We start from the raw sequence: 22,385 nt of genomic DNA, 5'->3' as shown, positions 1-22,385 counted from the left end.
AAAGAGCCAGAGTCGGGGAAGTGGCTCAGCAAGTTAAGTACCTAAGGGTTCAATCCTCAGTATTAAACAAAACAAAACTTTATTAACAACTTTAAATAAATGTTGCTACAATTTTTTTGGTTAAAATACAGTGTAATTATTATGATTATAGGCATTTTAGAGGCAGAGCAACAGGGCTGAAAATCTAATTCTCAGGCTGGGGCTGGGACTGGGGCTCAGGGGTAGAGCACTCGTCTTGCAAGTATGAAGTCCTGGGTCTCCCAAGTGTGAGGCCATGGGTTCAATCCTCAGCACCACATAAATAAAAAATAAAGGTATTGTGTCCACCTACAAAAAAAAAAAAATCTAATTCTCCACTTAACAGCACTGTAGCCTTTTGGACAAGTTATTTAACTGCTCAGATATTTAGTCTTTATCATCTGCAAAATAGACAATACCACAAGCATCTAAGGTTGTTTTGAAGGATACTGCAAAAAGGTAGTAACAGTCAATAATTTTGTCTAATTTGGAGAAATTGCTTAGTACCCAAGAAAATAAGTTCTGCAGATTTTATTTTTTTAAAAATTATTTTTTCTATTACTCATATACATGAAATATATGTAAAAAAGGGAGAAATTGAGCAAAATCTAATTTCACACTATTTGGGGTGTACCACCTTCCTGGCAATGTGGATGTCTTCACCAACTCTGAATCTCTCTGAACCCCTCTCTGCTTATGTTTCACTAATAATATATTTGGACTAATAATAATTATAATTTTCACATCAGATTAGATATATAAATCATCTTTCTTAAAATTTTTTTTTAATTTTGTATTTCACATATTTCTCTAAAAACTATTCTTGGGATAGGGATATAGCTAAGTGGCCTAGCATACACAAGGACCCTGAGTATGATTCTTAGCACTACAAAAAAAAAAAAAAAACAATCAAAAATAATTTTAGTTGTCCTTACTCTACTAGGCCATAAAATACAGCAGACTTGTTTAATAAAAAATAAATATAACTAAATTAATATAATAATCAAATGCTTTTAAATTGATGAAATACCAGGTAGGGGTAAGTTATATCAATATATAGTAATTCTTTTTTCTCTATAAATCCATACTAAAACTATTAATGCCAGCAATTTCACATACTGTTTGTTTTCTGGCAATGGATATGCTAAGAAAGCTATGGACTTGATCCAAAGTCAAACCATAGGAAAAAAAATGTTAAATTTAATTTCAAAAGAAGAAATTAATGATAACACAGAGGGAGTAGTCATAACCAAAAATAAAAGGTCATAAAGAATTTTTAAACAGTGCAGCTGGGATTTTTCTAAAGCTGAGATATCTGTATACATATTTAAACATTTAACTGCATTCAAAACCCTACTTACTGAAATCAAGATAAAATAATAAGCCCCAAGAGAAATAATTACCATGATAACTGTTTAAAGTATTCCACAAAGAAGGTAAAGAATGCCCTCAAGGTTAATTAACTGGAAGTGTAAATAATGTCATTGTTCTGTTTGACTCCAGTAATGCCAATACCTTTTCAGACATATGCTGTTTTAAAAAAAAAAAAAATTGTTGCCTTTTTTGATGGGAGGAGATAGTTATTATGAAGTCTTATAAACAGCTTGATCCAAAGACAATATGCAACCAAAACACCAGACTTAAAAATGAAATATTATATTCCAATCATCAACTAGATTTATGATTTGATAGCTTTCCTCTATCAAATGTGTATTGATCATTTACTTTTAGTAGATGCATTCTAATTTAAAAGTAAAACAAAGCTGGGGCTATTGCTCAGTGAGAGACTGCTTGCCTAGCAAGCACAAGGCAGTAGGTACCATCCCCAGTACTGCAAACTCTGTGTTAACAGACCAGCTACAGTAAATTATAACATATTAGAGCTAAAACTCAGCAAGGTATTTAGATGGTACTATAGAAGCACAAGAGCAACATCTATCTTAGACTTGAAGATGGTACTTAGAGACCAGAGGAATCAGAAGTTGCACTACAGAGGTATTAATTCATCTCTTGCTGTCTCCTCCAAGAAAAGAGAATCACCAAGAAATCCAGAAGCTCTTGACTAAAACTTTCTTAACTATTTCCTGTTGTCACCTAATCTAAGAAACCACTGTCAACATCTGCTCTTGCCCTGCTCCAGTGTTAATTTCAGACAAATGACCCCCTTTTTTTAATTAAGAGACTAGATTTTTTTAAAATCTACACAATCAGAAATTCAAGAGTCAAGGTCATTTGCATGGATAAACCCGACTAATGACATGTTAACTCCAAATACACAAAGTAAAATTTCTTCCACACTTGGTGATTCCCGTCAAACCCCACATTTAAAGTATAGTGTGTGAAGTAAATACCTTTTCTAGGAGAGAGGAGGAAAGGGGAGATGGAGAAAGGCTGAGCAATGGGCACAAAGCTACGGTTAAGACACAGCAAGAAGCTCTGCATGGTATGTAACTATAGGTAACAATAATGTACTATACTTTGCAAAAAAGCTAGAAAGTGAAATAATTTAAAAAAAAAAGAAATGATAAATGAAGAACTAGATATGTGACCTTTTAGGAGATATAAACTGAGAGGCTAGGGGTATAGCCCTGAGTAGAACATGTGTTTTGTATGCAGGAGGCTTGCCTTTTGCCAGCCACACTGGCCCTTACTCCAATAAGCCTTTCTCCTTTCTTGCTTCAGACTTCTGTGATTTTGTTTGGTTGGTTGGGTTTTTTTTTGTTTTTTTTTTTTTTGGTTCTAGTAGTTTTGGTTTTTGCTTCATTCTTTTGAATTTACAGTTCCCTCTGCTAAAAACTAGTTGGTTTTCAACAGAACACAAGCCACACTCAAAGTCCCTAAAGTAAGAAAAAATTAAATCAGATGTCCCTCTTCTGGAACCCTGAACTTTTTTGAACTATTTATCCCAAATGTAATTAAACAATTATGTAGGGGCTATGGATGTAACTCAGTCATAGAGAGCTTGCCTAACATACAAGAAGAGGACCTGAGTTCTATCCCCAGAACAGGGGAAAATAAATTATATAATTATTTGTTTTCTTCTCTATAGTAAAAAATCTCTGAGAGCAAGGCCCAAACCTATTTTATTCCCCACCTAGCACATTTCTTAAAATAATAGCAATGGTTAAATGATTGTCATTTACAGAGCTTGTACTGCCAGTGAAGTTTTTGCCACATGCTTTGCCACTGAATGAGAAAGGTTCTGCTATGCTACACTCACTTGACAGTTAAAGAAATTCCAACAATTAGGTTCCTATACTAAAGTTATCCAACTCTTTTAAGTGGCAGAGATAGAACATGAACCCATGAGATTTACTATAGATTTCATGTTCTTAACCACTAAACAATACTATTTACTAAATGAAGCCCAGAATGAGGAAGCAATATGTGCACAGGATACTACATTCCTTATGAGACCAACAAAAAATTTGTTTCCTGTGATTAAGTATAGAATGCATGCATGTTGCTACCAAACACATGACTAGGCGGAAAAACCTGGAAAGAAAGAGAAACCACACAGACAGAATAAGAAGACATTAGAGGGTTTTAGGTAGAGAATTCATAACTAGATAACCAGATTTTCAACATGATAAATGAAAACAACTAAACCAGTTAAGAGACTTTTGGCAATAATCATCCAGTAGAAGCAGACAAATGTGTACATGTCAAGAAATTGAAGGAGTCTATATTTTATGGCTTATATTTCCTCTGCCATATAATAAAAGAAGTTGGCAATTCATGGAGAAGCGAGAGGATTAGAGGTTTGAGGAGATCATAAACTTGTACAGATGATAACTCTTTCTGAATCAATGTTGATCGATGCCGTGACAGACAAAGAAAGACAAACATACTGCTCTAGATTAAATGAGAGAAAAGAGACATGACAAGTAAATGCAATATGCAATTCTGGACTGAAACGTGTACTATGGGGATATGCTATAAAAGGCATTATTGACAATTGGGATAATTGACAAAATTAAAATGTAAACAGTAGAATTCGATTAAAATATATTATCTGTGCTAAAATTCATAGGGATTACATAAGAGACTAACTATATTTGTTCTTAGGAAATATACACCCAAACTTTTTTTTTGAGGGGGGGTGGGGTTTTTGTTTTTTCATTTTTAGTTTTGTTTTGTTTTGGTACTGGGAATTGAACCCAGTGGCACTTTACCACTGTGCCACATCCCCAGGCCTTTCTTTACATTTTTTAAGACAGGGTCTTACTAAATTGCCAAGGCTAGTCTTGAATTGCCATCCACCTGGCTCAGCCTCCCAAGCAGCTATGATTATAGCCACATGCCACCACGCCCAGAAGTATATCTAAATGTTAAGGGACAAAGTGGAAAGACTATATGTAACAAACTCTCAAATAGTTCAAGGAAAAAAAATTATAGATATGTAGGTAGGAAGATACATAGAATATAAAAGCAAATATGACAAAAATGTTAAAATTAATGAACGTGGATAATGGGAATATGGGAATTCTCTGAACAATACTCACAATTTTTCTATAAACTATTTCACAAAGTTTAAATTATTAAATGATTAATGTTGAATAAGGCTATAGTCTGAGAAAAGCATATCTGAATTTAAGATTTCAGAGGTGGTACAAGTTTAGATGATGGCAGTATCCAAGGTTTGACCATGGAAGTGAAAAGCCTCAAGTATAATGGGTGAAAGTCATTGAAATTGTAGTCAAATCCTAGACATTTTTTTTTACTCATTTCATTATAAGGCACAGTTTCATATGAAATTTCATTTTACTTAATGATTTCACCTGAAGTTCTTAATATCTAAATTCCTTTTTACTTTTCTTTTGAGAGTTTTAATGTTTAAAATTATTTTATATTTTATTTGCCATTTCAAATCAACTAACCAAGAGGTACATAACTCCTCTTCCTCATTACTAATGAAGATCTGAAGAGAATTTCAAAACCTCTATTTTTCGGATATCAGTTAGATACACGGCCATTTTTCATCTTTATTACTTTGGGACCTACTCAGAATACTTCATCTATGTGATAATACTAAATTTCAAGCAAATTTTAATAATATGCCAGCTACCACTTCAAAGATAGCAATAATCATAATAATAGCACTTCCAGTCTTCTGCAAAAATGGAAAGGGAGTGGTCACATAGTTATCCAGGGGGTGAGAGATGTTAACTTCTTGCCTTAGTTAACATCTTTTTAAGTAAGATGTTACCTATTTGGACTTTCATCCAAACCTCCTATATTTAGCCTGACCACATTCATGCCTTTACAGCTGGCTGCTGCCTCTAAGGTGGTGCCTTGAAGAGTTTTTACAGTTCAAACTGGTTTGTTTTTTTTTTTTTGGCTCCTTCCACTACAGACTTTTATATATTCTCTTTGGTTCTGCTAGGTTAGTTGCCTTTCATCTGTCCATTTAGCAATGTATTACCTTCTCTCTTAATGTCTATTTAGAAACTACAATTATCTTCTCTTATTCTCTTTGTCCTATGCCTTTTATATTCCTTTACTGTAATTTTAGTGAAGTTTCAGGAAAGGTAAACATAAATGTGTGCCCAACCACTATGTTGAAGTGTAAGTGCCATTCTAGTTTTTTAAATAATAAGGTTGAATTAAGTATGTGATTTCCAATCTAGTGCATGAGCAAATTTAATGGGAGTAACACTGAGCTAGTTTCAATATTTTTAGAAGATTAACAGAAAAATACATTCACTCACAATAAGACAGTGCAGAGTGACATTAATTTTCTTTACTCAATGTTTTACTCCTGACTTTTTCATTGATTTAACATTTATACCGATTATCCTATACGTTTTCTAAATTTCATGGATTCGGGCAATAAATGAAACAATGGCTGTGGCCTCATGGACTTTCCACTGTAAGAGGATAGATGGACAATAAGCAAATATGTATTTTACTCTGATCATAAGTTCTGATTGGTAATCTTTAATAAAAAAATTAGAAAGGCATTAATGTAATCAGTACAAAAGGATCATAACAAGATACTCAGAGAACTTAGATTATTCTTCTTAACCAACAGAAATAATGTTAAATGTAATCATTTTTCCAAAGCGGGCAGATAATAAGAATCAAAGCTGGGTCAAAAGATATTTGTATAACATTAATTGCAGAATTATTTATAACAAAATTTGGAAACAATCTAAATATTCAACAATAAGGGAAATCTTAAATAAAGTATAGTTCATAAATATAATGAATTCAGCTAACATACAAGTTCTTAAAACTTAGGACACAAAAAGATATCTATAACAGTAAATTAAAAAAGCTGGAAATAAAATTATTTTTAATATAATCTCAAGTCTATAAAATAAAAATCTGCCTAGGAAAAGCCTGAAAGGAATTGCCAAATTTACTCTAGATTCCAAATCAATGTTTTTAAACAGTATCTTCATCTTGTAGTAACTTGTTAGAAATGCAAATTCTCAGATTCCTGAGAATTTACCTATTCTTCAATACCTTAAATATTTCATTCCTGTCTCTCCTGGTTTGCCAAAAGTAGATTCCAGATCTACTTTTGTTCAATAACTGGTGGGGGTGCTGGGGTTGTGGCTCATTGGTAGAGTGCTTGCCTCATATGTGTGAGGCACTGGATTAAATTCTCAGCACTGCATATTAAAAAAAATAAAGTCCACTGACAATTGAAAAAAATACTTAAAAAAAAAAAAAACTGGTGGGGGAGCCCAGAAATCTGAACAAGCTCTCCAGGTAATTCTGATGCATACAGAAGTTTGAGAAGTACTAGATAATGAGATTGTGGGTCAATTTTCTTTTCTTCCTCTTATAAATTTTCATTTGACTTTGCAGTATGGTGTCACAGAGGATTAAGAGCATTAATTTAAATGAGAACCCATGCTTCACAAACATTTAGTAGTACGGGATCTTTGAAAAACTGCTTTACCTATTCTTCAATACCTTAAATATTTCATTCCTCTCTCTCCTGGTTTGCCAAGAAATCAGCTGTAATTGTTACACTTTTTCTACAAATTTATGATCTCCTCAAACCTCTAATCCTCTCGCCTCTCCATGAAGATGTTTTATACACTGGTTTCTTACAAGATTTTTTGTCTTTAGTTTGAATATAAGCTTATATAGATTTTTTTTTTTTTTTTTTTTTTTGGTGGGGGACAGGTCTGAGGATTGAACCCAGGGGCACTTAACCACTGAGCCACATCCCCAGCCCTTTTTTTTTTTTTTTTTAATTTTGAGACAGGGTCTCACCAAATTGCTAAGGCTGGCCTAGAACTTGCCATTCTCATGTCTCGGCCTTCTGAGTTGCTGGGATTACAGGCATGCCCCACTGCACCCAGCTAGATTTTTTGGTATTAATCCTGCCTGGTGTCCTGTCAGTTTTTTGGATCTTTGGTTTGATGTCTGTCATTTACTGTGGGAAAATTCTTCTTTTTTCTATTTTTTTTTAATTTTTTAATTTGTTTTAGTTAGTTATACATGATAATAGGATGCATTAATGCATTTCGATATATCATACATAGATGGGATATAATTTCTCATTTTTCTGAGTGTACATGTTATAGAATCACATTGGTCATGCAGTCATATATATACATAAAGAAATGATGTCTATTCCATTCTACTTTCCTTCCTATCCCCACATCTCCTCCCCTCCCCTCCCTTCACTTCCCTCTACCTAAACTAAGATAACTCTATTCTTCTCTAGTGCCCCACCCAACTTATTGTGAATTAGCATCTGCATAGTAGAGAAAATATTCGGCCTTTGGTTTTTGGAGACTGGCTTATTTTGCTTAGCATGATAGTCTCCAACTTCATCCATTTACTGGCAAGTGCCATAATTTCATTCTTCTTTAAAACTGAGTAATATTCCATTGAATATATATATATATATATATATATATATATATATATATATATATATATCACATTTTCTTTAAACATTCATCCATTGAAGGACATCTAGGTTGGTTCCATAGTTTAGCTATGTGAATTGAGCTGCAATAAACATTGATATGGCTGCATTACTGTAGTATGCTGATTTTAAGTCCTTTGGGTATAAACCTAGAAGTGCGATAGCTGGGTCAAATGGTGGCTCCATTACAAGTTTTCTGAGGAATCTCCATACTGCTTTCCATAGTGGTTGTGCCAATTTGCAGCACTGTGGGAAAATTCTTAGACATCATTTCTTTCAAACATTTCTTCTGCTAACTTCTTCCTTTTCTTTCTGGTAATCAAAGTACATGTATTTCACATCTTTTGAAATTGTCCCCCTGGTTCTTAGATACTCGGATTTTGTTTTGGTTTTAGGTTTTTTTGTTTTGTTTTGTTCTCTTTGCATTTCAGTCTGTCAATTTTTCTACTAGTACATGTTTAAGTAATTCAGTGATTCTTTCCTCAGTAACGTTGAGTTTACTGACAGGTCAACAAAACCACTCTCCCTTACATTATATTTACCATTACACTTCTAATTGCTAACATTTCTTTTTTAGAATCTATGTACACAGCCCCTGTATTCTTCCATGTTGTCTACTTTTTCTATTACACTCCTTAACATACCAACAATAGTTAATAATTACAAAATATGTATCACGTATGAGAGTCTTCGGGTTGTTTTTCTTGCCTGTTAACATGCCTTGTAATTTTTTTATTTTAGTTGTAAAAGGATACAAAACCTTTATTTATTCATTTATTTTTATGTGCTGCTGAAGATAGAACCCAGTGCCTCACACATGCTAGGCAATTGCTCTACCACTGAGCCACAACCCCAGCCCCATGCCTTGTAATTTTTTTTTGGAAGTCAGACATGATATGATGCAGCAAGTAAGAAGAACTGAGATAAATAGCCATTAGTGTGAGGCTTTACATCAGTCTAAGCAGTAAGACTGTGTTTAAAGCTTTCTGTAGCTGTCAGAGCTAGATTTCTCTAGTGCCCTTGTTTTTGTCTCTCTGTTATCTTTGAGTTTCCCTGCAACCCCTCCTTAAATAGAGTCTGCACCTTGCAAGTCTCTCAGCTGTAATCCATTATTATTGTATTATATTATTGTTGATGCGGTGGTAATCTTATGATTAAATCTCAGCCTTCTAGTGGAGCCATGTCCCATACTGTGACCCTCACAAGTGTTTTTTCAGCTTCTTCCCATCCTCTTAGCTGTAACAGGAAGGATAGTGGGCACTGGAGCTGGCTAAATGTTGTTAGATAGGATAAATCTAGTAAAGTATTTTGCCTCTTAAGAGTAGACCATTGCTATAGAGAATTTTCTTAAGCATTTTTCAAAATTTGTGCTTTCTTCTTCCTCTAAACAACAAGGTGTTCTTTCTTGCCTCTTCATGATGATACCCTGAAAGAATGAGGGAGATTGCCTAAGATTGAGGTGAAAGTATGAGGGAGACTGCCTAAGATACTGGAGGCCTCCAGGAGTTACTCATTCCCAAAGAAGCCTATACTTGTGCTCTAACAGTTTATCAAAATTACTAAATGCTGGGCTGGGGATACAGCAAAATGGTAGAGCACTTGCCTAGCAAGTATAAAGCCCTGGGTTTGATCTCCAGCACCATAAAAAAGTTTCTTCCAGGGCTGGGGATGTGGCTCAAGTGGTAGCACACTCGCCTGGCATGTGTGCGGCCTGGGTTCGATCCTCAGCACCACATACAAACAAAGATGTTGTGCCCGCCGAAAACTAAAAAATAAATATTAAAAAAAAAAAAAATCTCTCTAACTCTCTCTCTCTCTGTCTCTCTCTTAAAAAAAAAAAAAAAAAGTTTGTTCCAGTTTATGGCTCCAGCAGCAACAGGAGTGATAACTCCCAAGCTCTTACCTGTTGCAGCTGAAACTAGAAGTCTGCTTTAGCTTTCTGATTCCTCTACTAACTTATATTTTATTTTCTTTGGTTGTAGGATAGTTGCACCTAGTCTATCCATTCTTTCTCTGTTCCCAAGCAAGAAATTCAAGAGTCATTCTTGTCTTTGACTTGACTCAATATTCATACCCAACTTATTACCCTCATTTGTAAAAAGATGATAGTAGAGGCACCTTTCAAAATGGGTGTGTTAGATTAAATGACATAATAAATGGAAAACATATAGCACCCCCCAGTATCTATTTTACAGTAAACACTCTATAACTGTTAACTATTGAGGGTTTTTTTGTTTGTTTGTTTGTTTGTTGTAGATGGACACAATACCTTTATTTTATTCATTTATTTTTATGTAGTGCTGATGATAGAACCCAGTGCCTCACATGTGCTAGGCGAGTGCTCTACCACTGAGCTACAACCCTAGCCCCTACTGGAGTTTCTTTTCCCCCCACCAAATTTTTTGAGTATGAAATTCTCTTTTAACTTTGGTTTTCATTATTTCATTTTCTCATTTTCCCATGACTCTATAATTGGCTCTTTTCCTCAAAGCAGTTATTAATTTTACCCATTTTTTTAATCTTAGTCCCTTCTCATTTCAGTCAATATCTTTTCATTCTACCCATTTTCTCAGGGCATTTTCAACCACTCCCATGGTTACTGCCACTACTGTACACATTCAAACAATTCAGCACAGACCTTTTTTTCTCATATTTCATACAATAGATATTTAGGTATCAAGCACACATTGCTACCTACTTTATATCTCAACCTGGATGTCCCACAGGCACCTAAACTCAACATGTGCAAGACTACAAGCATTATTTATATCTCTACTATTCCTCTTTATTCTCTTGAGTTTGTGTTATCCAAACATTTTTGCCTCTGACTTGATTCAACATTCATATCCAACTTATTACAAAAACTATTAAGTCTCTCTAGCCTCTTCCTCCTTTTTTCATCCCTGACCTCCATTATCTGGGTTCAGAATCTTATCTTTCTGGACTAATACTGGAACTCTAATTTTGTTCCACTCTGATTCATTCTAAACACTTGCTCAAGTGACCTTTTTCCAAACAACAAATATGATTGTCTCATGAAAAATTAATGCCCCATCAATACTGTAAGAATAAAAATTTAAGGGCTGGGGCTGTAGCTCAGTGGTAGAGCACTTACCTCGTATGTGTGAGGCACTGGGTTCAATCCTCAGCACCACATAAAAATAAAACAAAGTTGTTGTGTCCACCGAAAAGTAAAAAATTAATATCAAAAAAAGAATAAATTTTAAAACACTACCACATCTCCATTATGATTGGATCAGAAATGAACCCCAAAAGTTCATGTGTTGGAAGATTTGGTCCCCAATGCAGCAGTGGTGAGGTGGAGTCATTAGAAAATGATTGGATCATGTGGGCTCAAACTTTATCAATAGATGAAGCCATTGATGGATTCATAATTTGATGGGCTACTGGGAGGTGGCAGAAACTCAGGAAGTGGTAGAAACTCAGGAGGTGGAAAAAGTAGGTTCTTGGGGATGTGCCCTTCAAGGCTATAACTTGTCCTTGGCCCCTTCTTTCTCTTTCTGTTTCCTGGCTACAGTGAAATGAACCACTGTGCCCCTCTTTGCCATGATGCTCTGCCTCACAACAGGTCCAGAAATAACAGTGCCATGGACAGAAACCTCTGAAACTCTTGAGCCAAAATAAATCTTTCCTCTTTTAAGTTGTTTTTCTCAAGTATTTTATCATACCAAGAGAAAGCTAACACACCACCTCCTAACTGAACTAAAATTCTAGCCATATTAAATACCCGTATAATTACTGAGACTAATCTTCATGACTTCAAGCTCATTATTTCTTCTCTTTCTGAAATTTTCTTCTCTTCTTGTTCTCTGGGCTATTAACCCTTCAAGATAAACTTAGAGTTGCCTTTTTTCAGGAAGCCAACTTTTATTTAACATTCAGTAAATACTTACTGAGCTACTATGTGCCACATCCTGGGTATATTAAATATTAAGAGCAAATAAAGCTTGACCCCTATCCTTCTGGAACATAAAGAGTCTAGAAGGAATAGCAAACACACATACACAATTATAAGTTAAAATGAAGATAGAAGAAAATTAACTACAAAAGGGAATAAAAGAGGGCTTTAACGTAAAGGATATATGTGTGAATCAGGTGACTCTTCCAGAATGCCTAATCACTATATAAATATAGATAGCATAGCATTTATTAGATCATTATATCAGTATTATCTTAACTGCCCATCATCCTCATTAGACTGGAAATGCTTTGAACTGAAATTCAGAGAAATTGACACATTCAACTAAAATCTAAAAAGAAGCAGTGTCCAAATTCCACCCCAAGTCTTTAGACTCCAAATATATGACTACATTTAAAAAAATAAATTACAGGACTGAGGATGTGGCTCCATAGTAAAGCACTTGTCTAGAATGCTCAAGGTCCTGGGTTTGATCCCCAACACCACCAAAAAATAAAAAGTAAATTACTTATTATACTCTTAGTAGCTATAAAACCCAAACTACATGTTTATAATATCAAATATAGGATTTGATAGACATATTTTTAATAGATGCCATCCTAATGGGTATGAGGTAGTATCTCATTCATTTTATTTTTTAAATCTTGAATATTCTTCAAAAATATTTATAAACTGATATAAATTTCAGTGCATTTTTCTCTTTTTAAAATTCTGAATGAGAAGAAGTAAATTAGGTTTCAGTAAGTCAGTTTTCTTTTTTGTTTAGACTTACCTGGATGTTGCTTTAAAAAAAAAATAACAATTGTAGATGGACAGAATGCCTTTATTTTATTTGTTTATTATTTTTTTTATGCAGTGCTAAGGATCAAACCCAGGGCCTCACACATGCTATACAAGCACTATGCCACTGAGCTACAGCCCCAGCCTTCACCTGGATGTTTATGTCGGTCTAAAATAGGGAGAAAACTTATTAAATGGCTCCAAAAATATGACAAATGCATCATGTATTATCAAAAACTGGTTAAACTTTAAATTTTTCTCAACCCTATGATTTCATGACAAACATACACAAATAACCACTAACTCCCTAGAATGTACCAAGCACTTTTTTTCCTATTTCACTCAGCATTCCTTTAATGCCAAGAATTGTGGTGGATCCTGGGTACATAAGTATGAGTAAGAAGACACTGTTTCCATAATAATAAAATAGGTATAACTAGCCCCACTTTACACTGAGGAGCCTGAGGCTTCTTAGATTTAGCACTTTCACTAAGATCAGATAGTTAAGGATTAGGGAAGATGAAATTCAAATTCAAGTCTAAGCCCAAAGCTCACCCTTTGGACTATACCACAAACTTCAATCTGCACTATCTATGGCAACTGGTAATTTGTGCATTTCTATTTAGATTTCCAAATACTATGTTTTCAGAGGAGTGGCACAATGCAAGGAATCAAAAAACAAGTAAAACTTCCCTCATAACTGAACTGGAGGTATTTTACCATGTGATGTTATCAAAGCATGCAAAGTAACAAAGAACATTTTAGTACAAACAAAAATAGTACATCCTAGAGCAAGCTTTGAGTATCTGAAGCTTATTTTAAAAAAAAACAAAAAACTGATATACCTTCTAAAGCTCACTGGCCTATCAAAAGTTACAATTTCATACCTAAATAGTTTATTTCCTAGACATGTTTCTAATTACAAAACATGATACTAGTTACAAACAGAAGATCCTTCTAGTCCTACATAAAATTCTCTAAGAGACAGAAATAAGGTTTAAAGATCCAAAGACTCAACAATTGCATTGGTTTTTCATTTAAACAAAAGAAAGAAAAAACAAAAATGTTCTGGCTAGAGAAACTTCAGAAAAACTTCAAAAAGAATTTGTCCTATCTCATTTCAAATATTCTTTTTTTAATTCTTTTTTAATATCTCCATTTTATTTTATTTTTATGTGGTGCTGAGAATCGAACCCAGTGCCTCATGCATGCTAGATGAGCACGCTACCACTTGAGCCACATCCCTAGCCCATCAAATATTCTTTCAGTAAAGAAAAAAGAAATTAAGTGATTTAAAATTAACCTTTTTTCAACTTTAATTTTTAGCTTACTATGTAACATCTTTAAACTAGGAAAAAGTAAATTATATGGGGTTAAAGTACAAAAATGCTACACATAAGCATAACAATTTCAATGCATATACTCTTACAAAAAAACTTTTCTAAATTGAGCACAGTAGCGCCCTCTAATAGAAAATCCTAAGAAAATTTTTTTTTTTTTGGTACCAAGGGTTGAACTCAGGGGCACTCTACCACTGACCCACATCTCCAGCCCTATTTTGTATTTTATTTAGAGACAGGGTCTCACTGAGTTGCTTAGTACCCCACCATTGCTGAGGGTAGCTTTGAATTTGCAATCCTCCTGTCTCAGCCTGCCAAACCACTGGGATTACAGGCATGAACCACAGAGTTGGGTTTAGGATATTCTTAAGACTTGTATCAAAGCTAATCCCCAAGTGTTCAAAGGAACCAAAAATTATGTTACCCAGAAAATTTTTCTACCTTTACAACTTTAAAAAATCTCAAGATTAAAGATGGATTATTTACAACATATATATATTTCTACAAAGAGGTTTTTTTGTTTTTTTTGGTAGATGTTTTTGTTTGTTTTGAGGTACTGGAGATTAACCTTGGAGTGTTCTACTACTCACTAACATTTCCAGCCCTTTTTATTTTTTGAGACAGGATCTCACTAAATTGCAGAGGCTGGCCTCGAATTTGTGATCCTCCTGCCTCAGTATCCAGAGTAGGTGGGTTACAAGTATGTACTACCATTCCTGGCATGTAGTTTTTAAAGAAGTGTGAGTGAACACCTTGCACTGTGAAAAAGCATTTGTTGAGCCTGGTGAAATAGAACGATACCTGTAAGGAGGAGAGGAACCAAAGCCTAAAACTGGTTTTATATATTTTTAAGTATAAAATGTTTTGGGGAAATTAATAGTAAGGCTTTGATTAAACCATAACCTGTCCTCAACAAGTATTTATTGTGCTTATTAGCAAGAGACAGATCAGAAATGTCCTTTGGAGACTGACAGGGTAATGCGTATGTCCTTCAAAACTATTATTTTTGTGTGTGATTCCCTGTCCCTCAAGCAGCTTTTGAACTATAAACAACTGATGAACCGAGCATAATTCCATTTTAAGATTGGGAGCCATCTCATCACAAAATCATGAAAAGTTAATTTCTGTTTTACTATAAATTACTGAGATTTCTAAATTAGTTTGGAATTCCTGCCCATGCCTTGAACTCACCCATGCCTAGCTCCCCTTGATCAGATAACAACCCGCTCTGAAACCTCAGAGGCGCTTTATAAATTCTGATGTTGGGATCTGAATTTACTCCCTACCTTGAAATATCATGTCATGTAGACTATTAACCTACTATCTGCCTTTGTATTATGCTTGTCAAAATCCTGTTATTTGTAAGTTCTCAAGACACCCCCTTTGCAAGTTTTTGTGCTATAAAATCTCATTCTTGCAGAGCTGGAGGGCTGGTCTCTAGCTCAAGTTAGTGGAGACAGTCACTGATCAGCTCTCTTTAAAGCTTGCTTTAATTCGATCTAAAATTGGAGTTGGTACCTTTTCTTTGCATTGGTGTTCAACCCAATCTCTCACAAAGCTTAACACTCATAAAACAATATATTCACTGCTGTAATCAGTTTTTTGGTCAATATATCAATACATCAACTACCTCTAAAACAACCCTAATAAATCATTCTATTCTGCACATCAGTTTTTCATGAATTTAGTTAGCTTGAGTAAATCCCCAAAAATCTGATCAATTCTGATTAATTAGCTAGGTACTAGGGATTGAACCCAGGGGCACTTCACCCCTGAGCTACATATATCTCCTGCATCCTCAGCTCTTTTTAGTTTTTTTGAAACAGGGTATAAATTGCTTAGGACCTTGCTAAATCACTGAGGCTAGCCTTCAACTTGAGATCCTCCTGCCTCAGCCTCCCAAATCACTAGGATTACAGGTGTGCACCACCCACACCCAGGTAGGTGTAATTTCTGACACTTCTGAAGTAAGAATCAAATACAGTAATTATATTCATATGAAGAGCTGATCACCAAAGTGAGTCTCCAGTTTATCCTCCAACAAAATACCTTTATTTCCTCATGCCCTTCATGCAATTTTAGTTAACTCATTAAACTGTTAAGAATTAATGAAATAAACCAAGTAAAGTGGCACAGGCATGTAGTTCCCAGAGATGTCCAGGACTGCCCACAGACTTCCAGGGTATATAACTTGCCTGGCACAATGGCAACTGAGTACAGTTAACTAGCTCCCATTTGTATATGTCTTCCTTAGTGATGGCACACTTCTTGAGAGCTAATACAATTTTTTTCCCATTTTGTATCCTCCAAAATGCTAACCAGAATGCTTTCCAATCAAAGGGCATTAAACATAGGCCAGAGGGCTGGGGCTGTAGCCCAGTGGCTGGAGCACTTGCCTAGCATGCAGGAGGCACTGGGTTGGAGCCTTAACACCACATAAAAATTAAAATAATAATAATAAATTAATAAACATAGGCCAACTTACTAAATGGCATTAGACTTTTAACTTCTATGGTCATAGATAGAATTTTTTTCCTCTGCATTACCTTATCCTAAACACAAAAATATTTTTTGAAAATTGAAAAATTTGGAATGCTTTTAATGGTTTTTTAAAGTAAAAATAAAAACTGGAAAAATCTGCCAAAAAAAAAAAAAAAAAAAAAAAAAAAACAGTGCACATTTCTCATGGTAGCCTAATCAAATCTTTTAAAAAAAAAAAAAAAAAAAGACTCTCCTTTTTGTTCTTAATAAACAAGAACTTAAATAAAAAATAAGTCACTCAGCTCTCTGGGGAAGTTTTTTAATCGAAAAAAATTAAGATTTTTTGCCATTTTTAAAACAGCACCATTAAATTATAAGGACATCTTAGTAAAGGTAACACCTATAAAATAATCTTGACTTCTCAGATTAATTATATCATTTTAAAAAAATCAGTATTTGTTATCCCTAGGTAGATCTTTGGCACAATTTCATGTTTCTCTGCTTATTTTGTAATTACTATGAGTGACTAAATCTCTCCTGTAAATATTGATGTTAACCTGAGTACTACACTTCGATGTTCCAAGCTAAGAAAAAAAAGGCGGGGGGGTTGTTTTCAGCGCTCTGGAAAGGAAACAAAAGGTGGAATATTATTTTCACTTCCAAAATTATTTTACCTCTACTGTTCCATGGCTGGCGGGTATTTTTTTTTTTTTCTGGAGTTAAGTAAGGACAATAACTAAGGGTCGGATTTTAAACCATACCGCTGAATCAGGAACAATTTAAAGGCCTTGCAATTACACGTGGATAATCGATTTTTCGCACAAGAAACCCATCAACCCCTCTGATGCGGCCACCTCAAGCCTCACCGGCCAGTCCCGCCTCTGCCCAGGGCGACCGGGAGGTCGGGGTGGCGCACAGCGGCTCCAACGCATCATTGCGGGATTTTGCTTCTTCGTCTTTACTAAAATTATCGTTTGCTTTGTTTTGTTTTCTTAAGACCCGACCCAGGTGGGTAGAGCGGAGCGGGCAGGCATTTCGCAGGCCGGAGACACCCGGCGAGCGGCTGTGACCTGGAGGCCGCATTCTCACTACGGAGGCAAAATGGTGGCGGCGAGCGCCACCAGGCTGAGCCCGGGCGGGGTCTCAGAGCGGCGGGAGAGGATCCCTCCAGATTCCGGCGGCCAGAACCCGTCCTCGCCCAGACGACCTCCGGGTGTCCACCGCCTGGACAACTGCCGGCCTGGCGCCTGCGGCCCCGAGACCCAGGACGAGGGTGTGGAGGCGGCGGTGGCGACCGCGCAACCAAGAACAAGGACGCCATTATCAGCCTCCCAGGCTGGCGGCCCGCGCAGAAGCCAAAGCCCGGCCTCTGAGGGGGAGGGGAGGACGCGGAGGGCGGGGAAGAAGAGGGCGGAGGATGGGGAGGCGGGGCCGAGGTGCCCGTGCTTGTGGCTGCGAGGACGCGGGGAAGGCGGCCCTCCTCTGGCCACCCTCTCCCAGCTCGTGGGGGCTAAAGATGGGGGAATGACCTGTCCCCACCCGGCACTTCCCGGGGTCGCGGCGGGCGGCGAGGGCAGCCGCTGTCTCCGCGCTACCATCCATACCTTCCTTGTCTTTATCTTCCGCCATCTTGATGCGGAGCCGGTCGCCTGGGAGATGCCAGTCGTTAGCCCGGGTCGCCCCCCTTGGGCCCCCGCGACGCCGGGAGCCCGGGCTGGGGGAGGGGCCGCCCAATCGGGGCGGGGCTGGGGGCATAGAGCCGCCTCCGCGGCTTCCCGCCGCGACCACCCTCCCCCCGCCCCTCTCCCCCGGCCCGGCGCGCGCGCATCGGAAAACCGTGCCTGTCTCCCTGGACCCGCGCCACCGGGTCTCCGGCTTTTTCTCTCCGGGCTCTGGGTTTCTCCGTGTCTAGGGGAATCATTCCATAATAAGGTTGTGAACCCCTCCTTTCCTTTGTTTGTGATTGACTTGGGGACATCATACTGTGCTCTCTCTCTCTCTCACTCCCTCGTTTGTACGACGTGGCGTGCTCGATTTTTTTTTTTTTTTTTTTTTAACTGCGGATTTAAAACGCAGCCAGAGAGCTGGGTGAAGAGCTCGGCTCCCCAGGGCGTAATAGAATTAAACTGCAATCCACCCTCCTCCCGCTTCCCATTCACAGCCCCCTGGCGCTGGGAAGCCGCCGGGCTGTGCAGAACCGCCTTGCTGGCTCCATCCCTGTTTTCTCCTGTCCAGTCCTCCCAGAGAAAGTGACGGTACAGCCTGTGAGAACTGGAGCTAAAACGGACATGGGCAGAGTGCAAGAGGAAACCAGAGCCATTCAACTATTACTAGAGAGGAATCGCTGTAGAAAAACATGTGCAAAATAGGCGCAAACACTGCGTCGTCAAGGCTGCGATTTCTGATACAAAATAGAAGGTTCTCATAGCAACAGAAACGTGCCCATGTTGTGCTCAGTAGTACATACATTTTCCTAGTTGTAAAATTTTGACATAACCTCAGGTTAAAGTTATAATGGAAGTTTTAAATTCTGCTTTCCTGAAACTTTGCAGCTATAGCATGGTGTTAAATTGTTATTTATCAATAAGCTTACCTATTACGATACTTTTTAAAAAAGCTTTGAATAAAATGCCTAATGCTGTGGCTATTTTTAAGCTAATGTTTAATGATATGTCGGTATATGTGTACTAGTTTAACGACTTAATGCACATAAGAACAATTTATAAACTGTAAATTTTAAGAGGCCTTCAAAAATACATGGTATTGCTATTTAATGATTTTATTAAAACAGTTTTTAATGCTCCTTTTATTAATTCTGGTTCTATAATCCCTTGGAACCCTAAAGCAAACTATACCTTATTAAAATATGTATTTTCTTCTAGAGAGAGATCTATTTAGTGCTCTGATCATCATTCTGCTTGAAAATTATGTTAAATGCTTGAATCGTCACCAAATGGCTTATATTAGAAGATAGATATTTTATAAAATTAATGCAAGTGTGAATAAAGAGAGAATGCTGTAATTTAAAAAACAAAAACGGAAACTGGATTTTTCCTTCAACATTGTCATTTACGTCAGGAGCAAGTCATGTAATCTCTTTATTTTATTTATTCACTTATTGCATTGCTGGGGGTTGAACCCAGGGCTTTGTACATGCTAGGCAAGCTTGCTACCACTGAGCTAGATCCCTAGCCCAAGACATGTAATCTCATTAAAATTTAGTTAACTCAAAAAAAAAAAAAAAAAAATAGAAATAGCATTATCTTAACTCCCAAAGAGTTTTCATGAGACATAATAGCTTTGAAAATTTTTAAAGAACTTGCAAGGAGGTTCACTGTCTTTAAGAGAAATGAACTCTGAGTTTTTTGTAGAAAGAAACACATAGAGATCAAACCCCATCTTCTCCTCTGAGATTCAACTTCCACTTAGAGTGTTTACAAAAGAGGATGGTTTGCCTCCAGTAATACACTCTCCATTACTATAGTCTGCTGACTATGTGACATATGATCTAGTTTATATTTTATAGCTGATCAACTTCAGTTTGTGTTCCCTTCCTGGTTTCTCATTGCCATTTTTAAACCTTTCCAAGCAGAAGTGGCTTTAACATAACTAAAGTCCTTGAGCTGTTGGCACAGGACAATGAGAAGGAGGTAGTCATTACTGTGGTCTAAGTCCCATAATTCCCTAATTCCCCAACTAAGGGTTCATCTCTTCCCTGATTGATCAACATCAAGAATGTCCAGTATTTGCTGAGTAGGTAGTGCATACCTTTAATCCCAGCAGGAAGCTGAGACAGGAGGATCACAAGTTTGAAGCCAGTGTTGGCAACTTTGTGAGACTCTATTTCAAAAAGGACTGGAGATCTAACTTAGTGGTAGAGCACTCCTGGGTTCAATCCCCAGAAGAAGAAGAGGAGGGGGAGGGGGAGGAGGGGAGGGAGGGGAGGGAGATCCAGCTCTTCAAGGAAGAAACCACCCCAATCCATAGGTGAGTTGTCCAACCCTGTGATCACAAAAGGAAAAATCAGAATACAACAGGATGAGTCTAGAGCTGTAGTTCTGTGGTAGAGTGTATGCCTAGTATGCTCCAAATCCTGGATTTGAGCCCCAGCCCCATAAAAAAGATAAATGCAGCAGAGTAAGGATATAGTTTCATGACAGAATTATAATAATAATTTTTTTTTTTTTTTTTTTTTTTTGCCTTACTAGCTACATCCGCAGTTCTTTTCTTTTTAATTTTATTTTGAGACAGGGTCTCACTAAGGTGCCCCTAGGCTGGCCTTGAATTTGAAATCTTCCTTCTCTACCTTCCCCAAGTAGCTGGGATTACAGTACTATTGCGCCTGGCAAAATAGCTCTTTTTGTGAACTACATAAAATACTTTGTGTACATTATCACTTTTAATCCTCAAAAGGTTGATATAATATAGATTGATACTGGTATTCCTGAGAAGTTAAAAAGAAAAAAAACCTACACTTTACATAAATGATTTGCTGAAGTGCTGATATCTAATTAGGCATCTAGTTCTGATTCCAGAGCTACTGTGATATATTGCTTCTTTATAAATATATCATTGTTGGTTCCTATTTATTTATTTATTTATTTATTTTGGATCCTATTTAGTAACCTGAGTATTTAGAGAAGAATGTTGAGGGCAAACATTTTCCACAGAATTAGTCACCTCCCTCCTGGCTGTTTTTTTTTTGTTTTGTTTTGTTTTTTTTACTGCTTCAAAACATCATTTGGAAGAGACTCTAAAGGAAGCAGATAACAATGTGTACTTTTTCTTTGTCTGAATGAAGGTTTAAACTAAACTCCTGGCCAGATGCTGGCTCTTGGATGGCAGGAGAGGAAGCCAAACTTATTCTTCTTTTATGACCTAGAGGTCTGCTCACCTTTTACTTCTCTTTCCTTCCTGTCTTGCTACTGATTGAGGTTTCAGACCACTCTATCATGAGGAAGGATTCTGTGAAATTCTTGGCCCTGGACAAGAGCATTTGCAGTGCCAGGGCTCCTTCTAGTCTTTTCAGAGAGAGCCAGCTCAGGAAGCCGTGATGGCAGCCCTTGTGGGCAGCTTGAAAGTAGATCTTACATGAAACCACAGACCTTAGAGCATTCAGAAAAACCCCAGCCTGGCCCGCTTCTTTCAAAAGCACATGTTTCTTTCCATTTCTCTTTAAAACACACATTGACACAGCAAGTGACTGTTGAATTCATTACTTAAACACTTCCTGTCCCTAAAGCAGCACTGTTCAGGGACACTCATTGCTAAGCCTCCACTCTTTATTCATTGAAAATATAAGAGAGCCCCATCTCCTCTGCTCTCAGGTGGATGAAGCCTAGAGAGGAGTGAAATTGGAGACTCCCTAACAAGTACTAGGTCCCATGAATTAGGAGCATATTCCACCAGAAATACCCAACCACCTCTCTCAGCTCTTTGAATAAGAGACTGTGGGTCCAAGTTATTTGTTTAATAGGCTTTACTACTAATTGCCACTATTAACTGCTTCTATTATTTTTGTTTAAGTAATCATCTATTATTATTATTATTTTTTTGATATAAACAATAAATTACACAAATAAATTATATTTATAAAAAAAGACACTGTGGATCTTCAAAATAATAACAACAGGGATTATAGCTCAGTGGCAGAATGTTTGCCTATCTATCATGTGTGAAGTCAAGTACTGAAAACTTTTTTTTCTTTTTAGGTAACACAATGCCTTTATTTTTATGTGGTGCTGAGGATCAAACCCGGGTCCCCCCCCGCCCCCCCCCTCCCCGTGCTAGGCAAGCGCTCTACAGCTTGCCACAATCCCAGTCATAAAAAAAAAAAAAAAAAAAAAAAAAATATTTAAAATAAGAAGAAGGTGAAGGATGGTAGCTGACCCAAAGATTCAATAATTGTTTATAATTGCTCACACAACCT

The 22,385-nt window shown here is 36.9% G+C and overlaps 1 protein-coding gene across 1 annotated transcript in view; it reads right to left on the bottom strand.

Annotated features, from left to right (window-relative positions):
• Drc8 (dynein regulatory complex subunit 8) overlaps positions 1 to 18,212 on the bottom strand; it is a 137,248-nt gene extending 119,036 nt beyond the window's left edge. The window contains exon 1 of the mRNA XM_076831743.1: positions 18,061 to 18,212. Coding sequence (XP_076687858.1) covers positions 18,061 to 18,211 — 151 coding nt within the window. The 5' untranslated portion in view covers position 18,212. The remainder of the gene's footprint in view (positions 1 to 18,060) is intronic.
• Between the last annotated feature and the right edge of the window lie 4,173 nt (positions 18,213 to 22,385).

This window comes from Callospermophilus lateralis, chromosome 13 (assembly GCF_048772815.1).
Source record: "Callospermophilus lateralis isolate mCalLat2 chromosome 13, mCalLat2.hap1, whole genome shotgun sequence".
Classification (NCBI taxonomy): domain Eukaryota; kingdom Metazoa; phylum Chordata; class Mammalia; order Rodentia; family Sciuridae; genus Callospermophilus; species Callospermophilus lateralis.
Note: the sequence above shows the minus strand (reverse complement) of the source record. Positions and strands in the feature narration are given on the sequence as shown.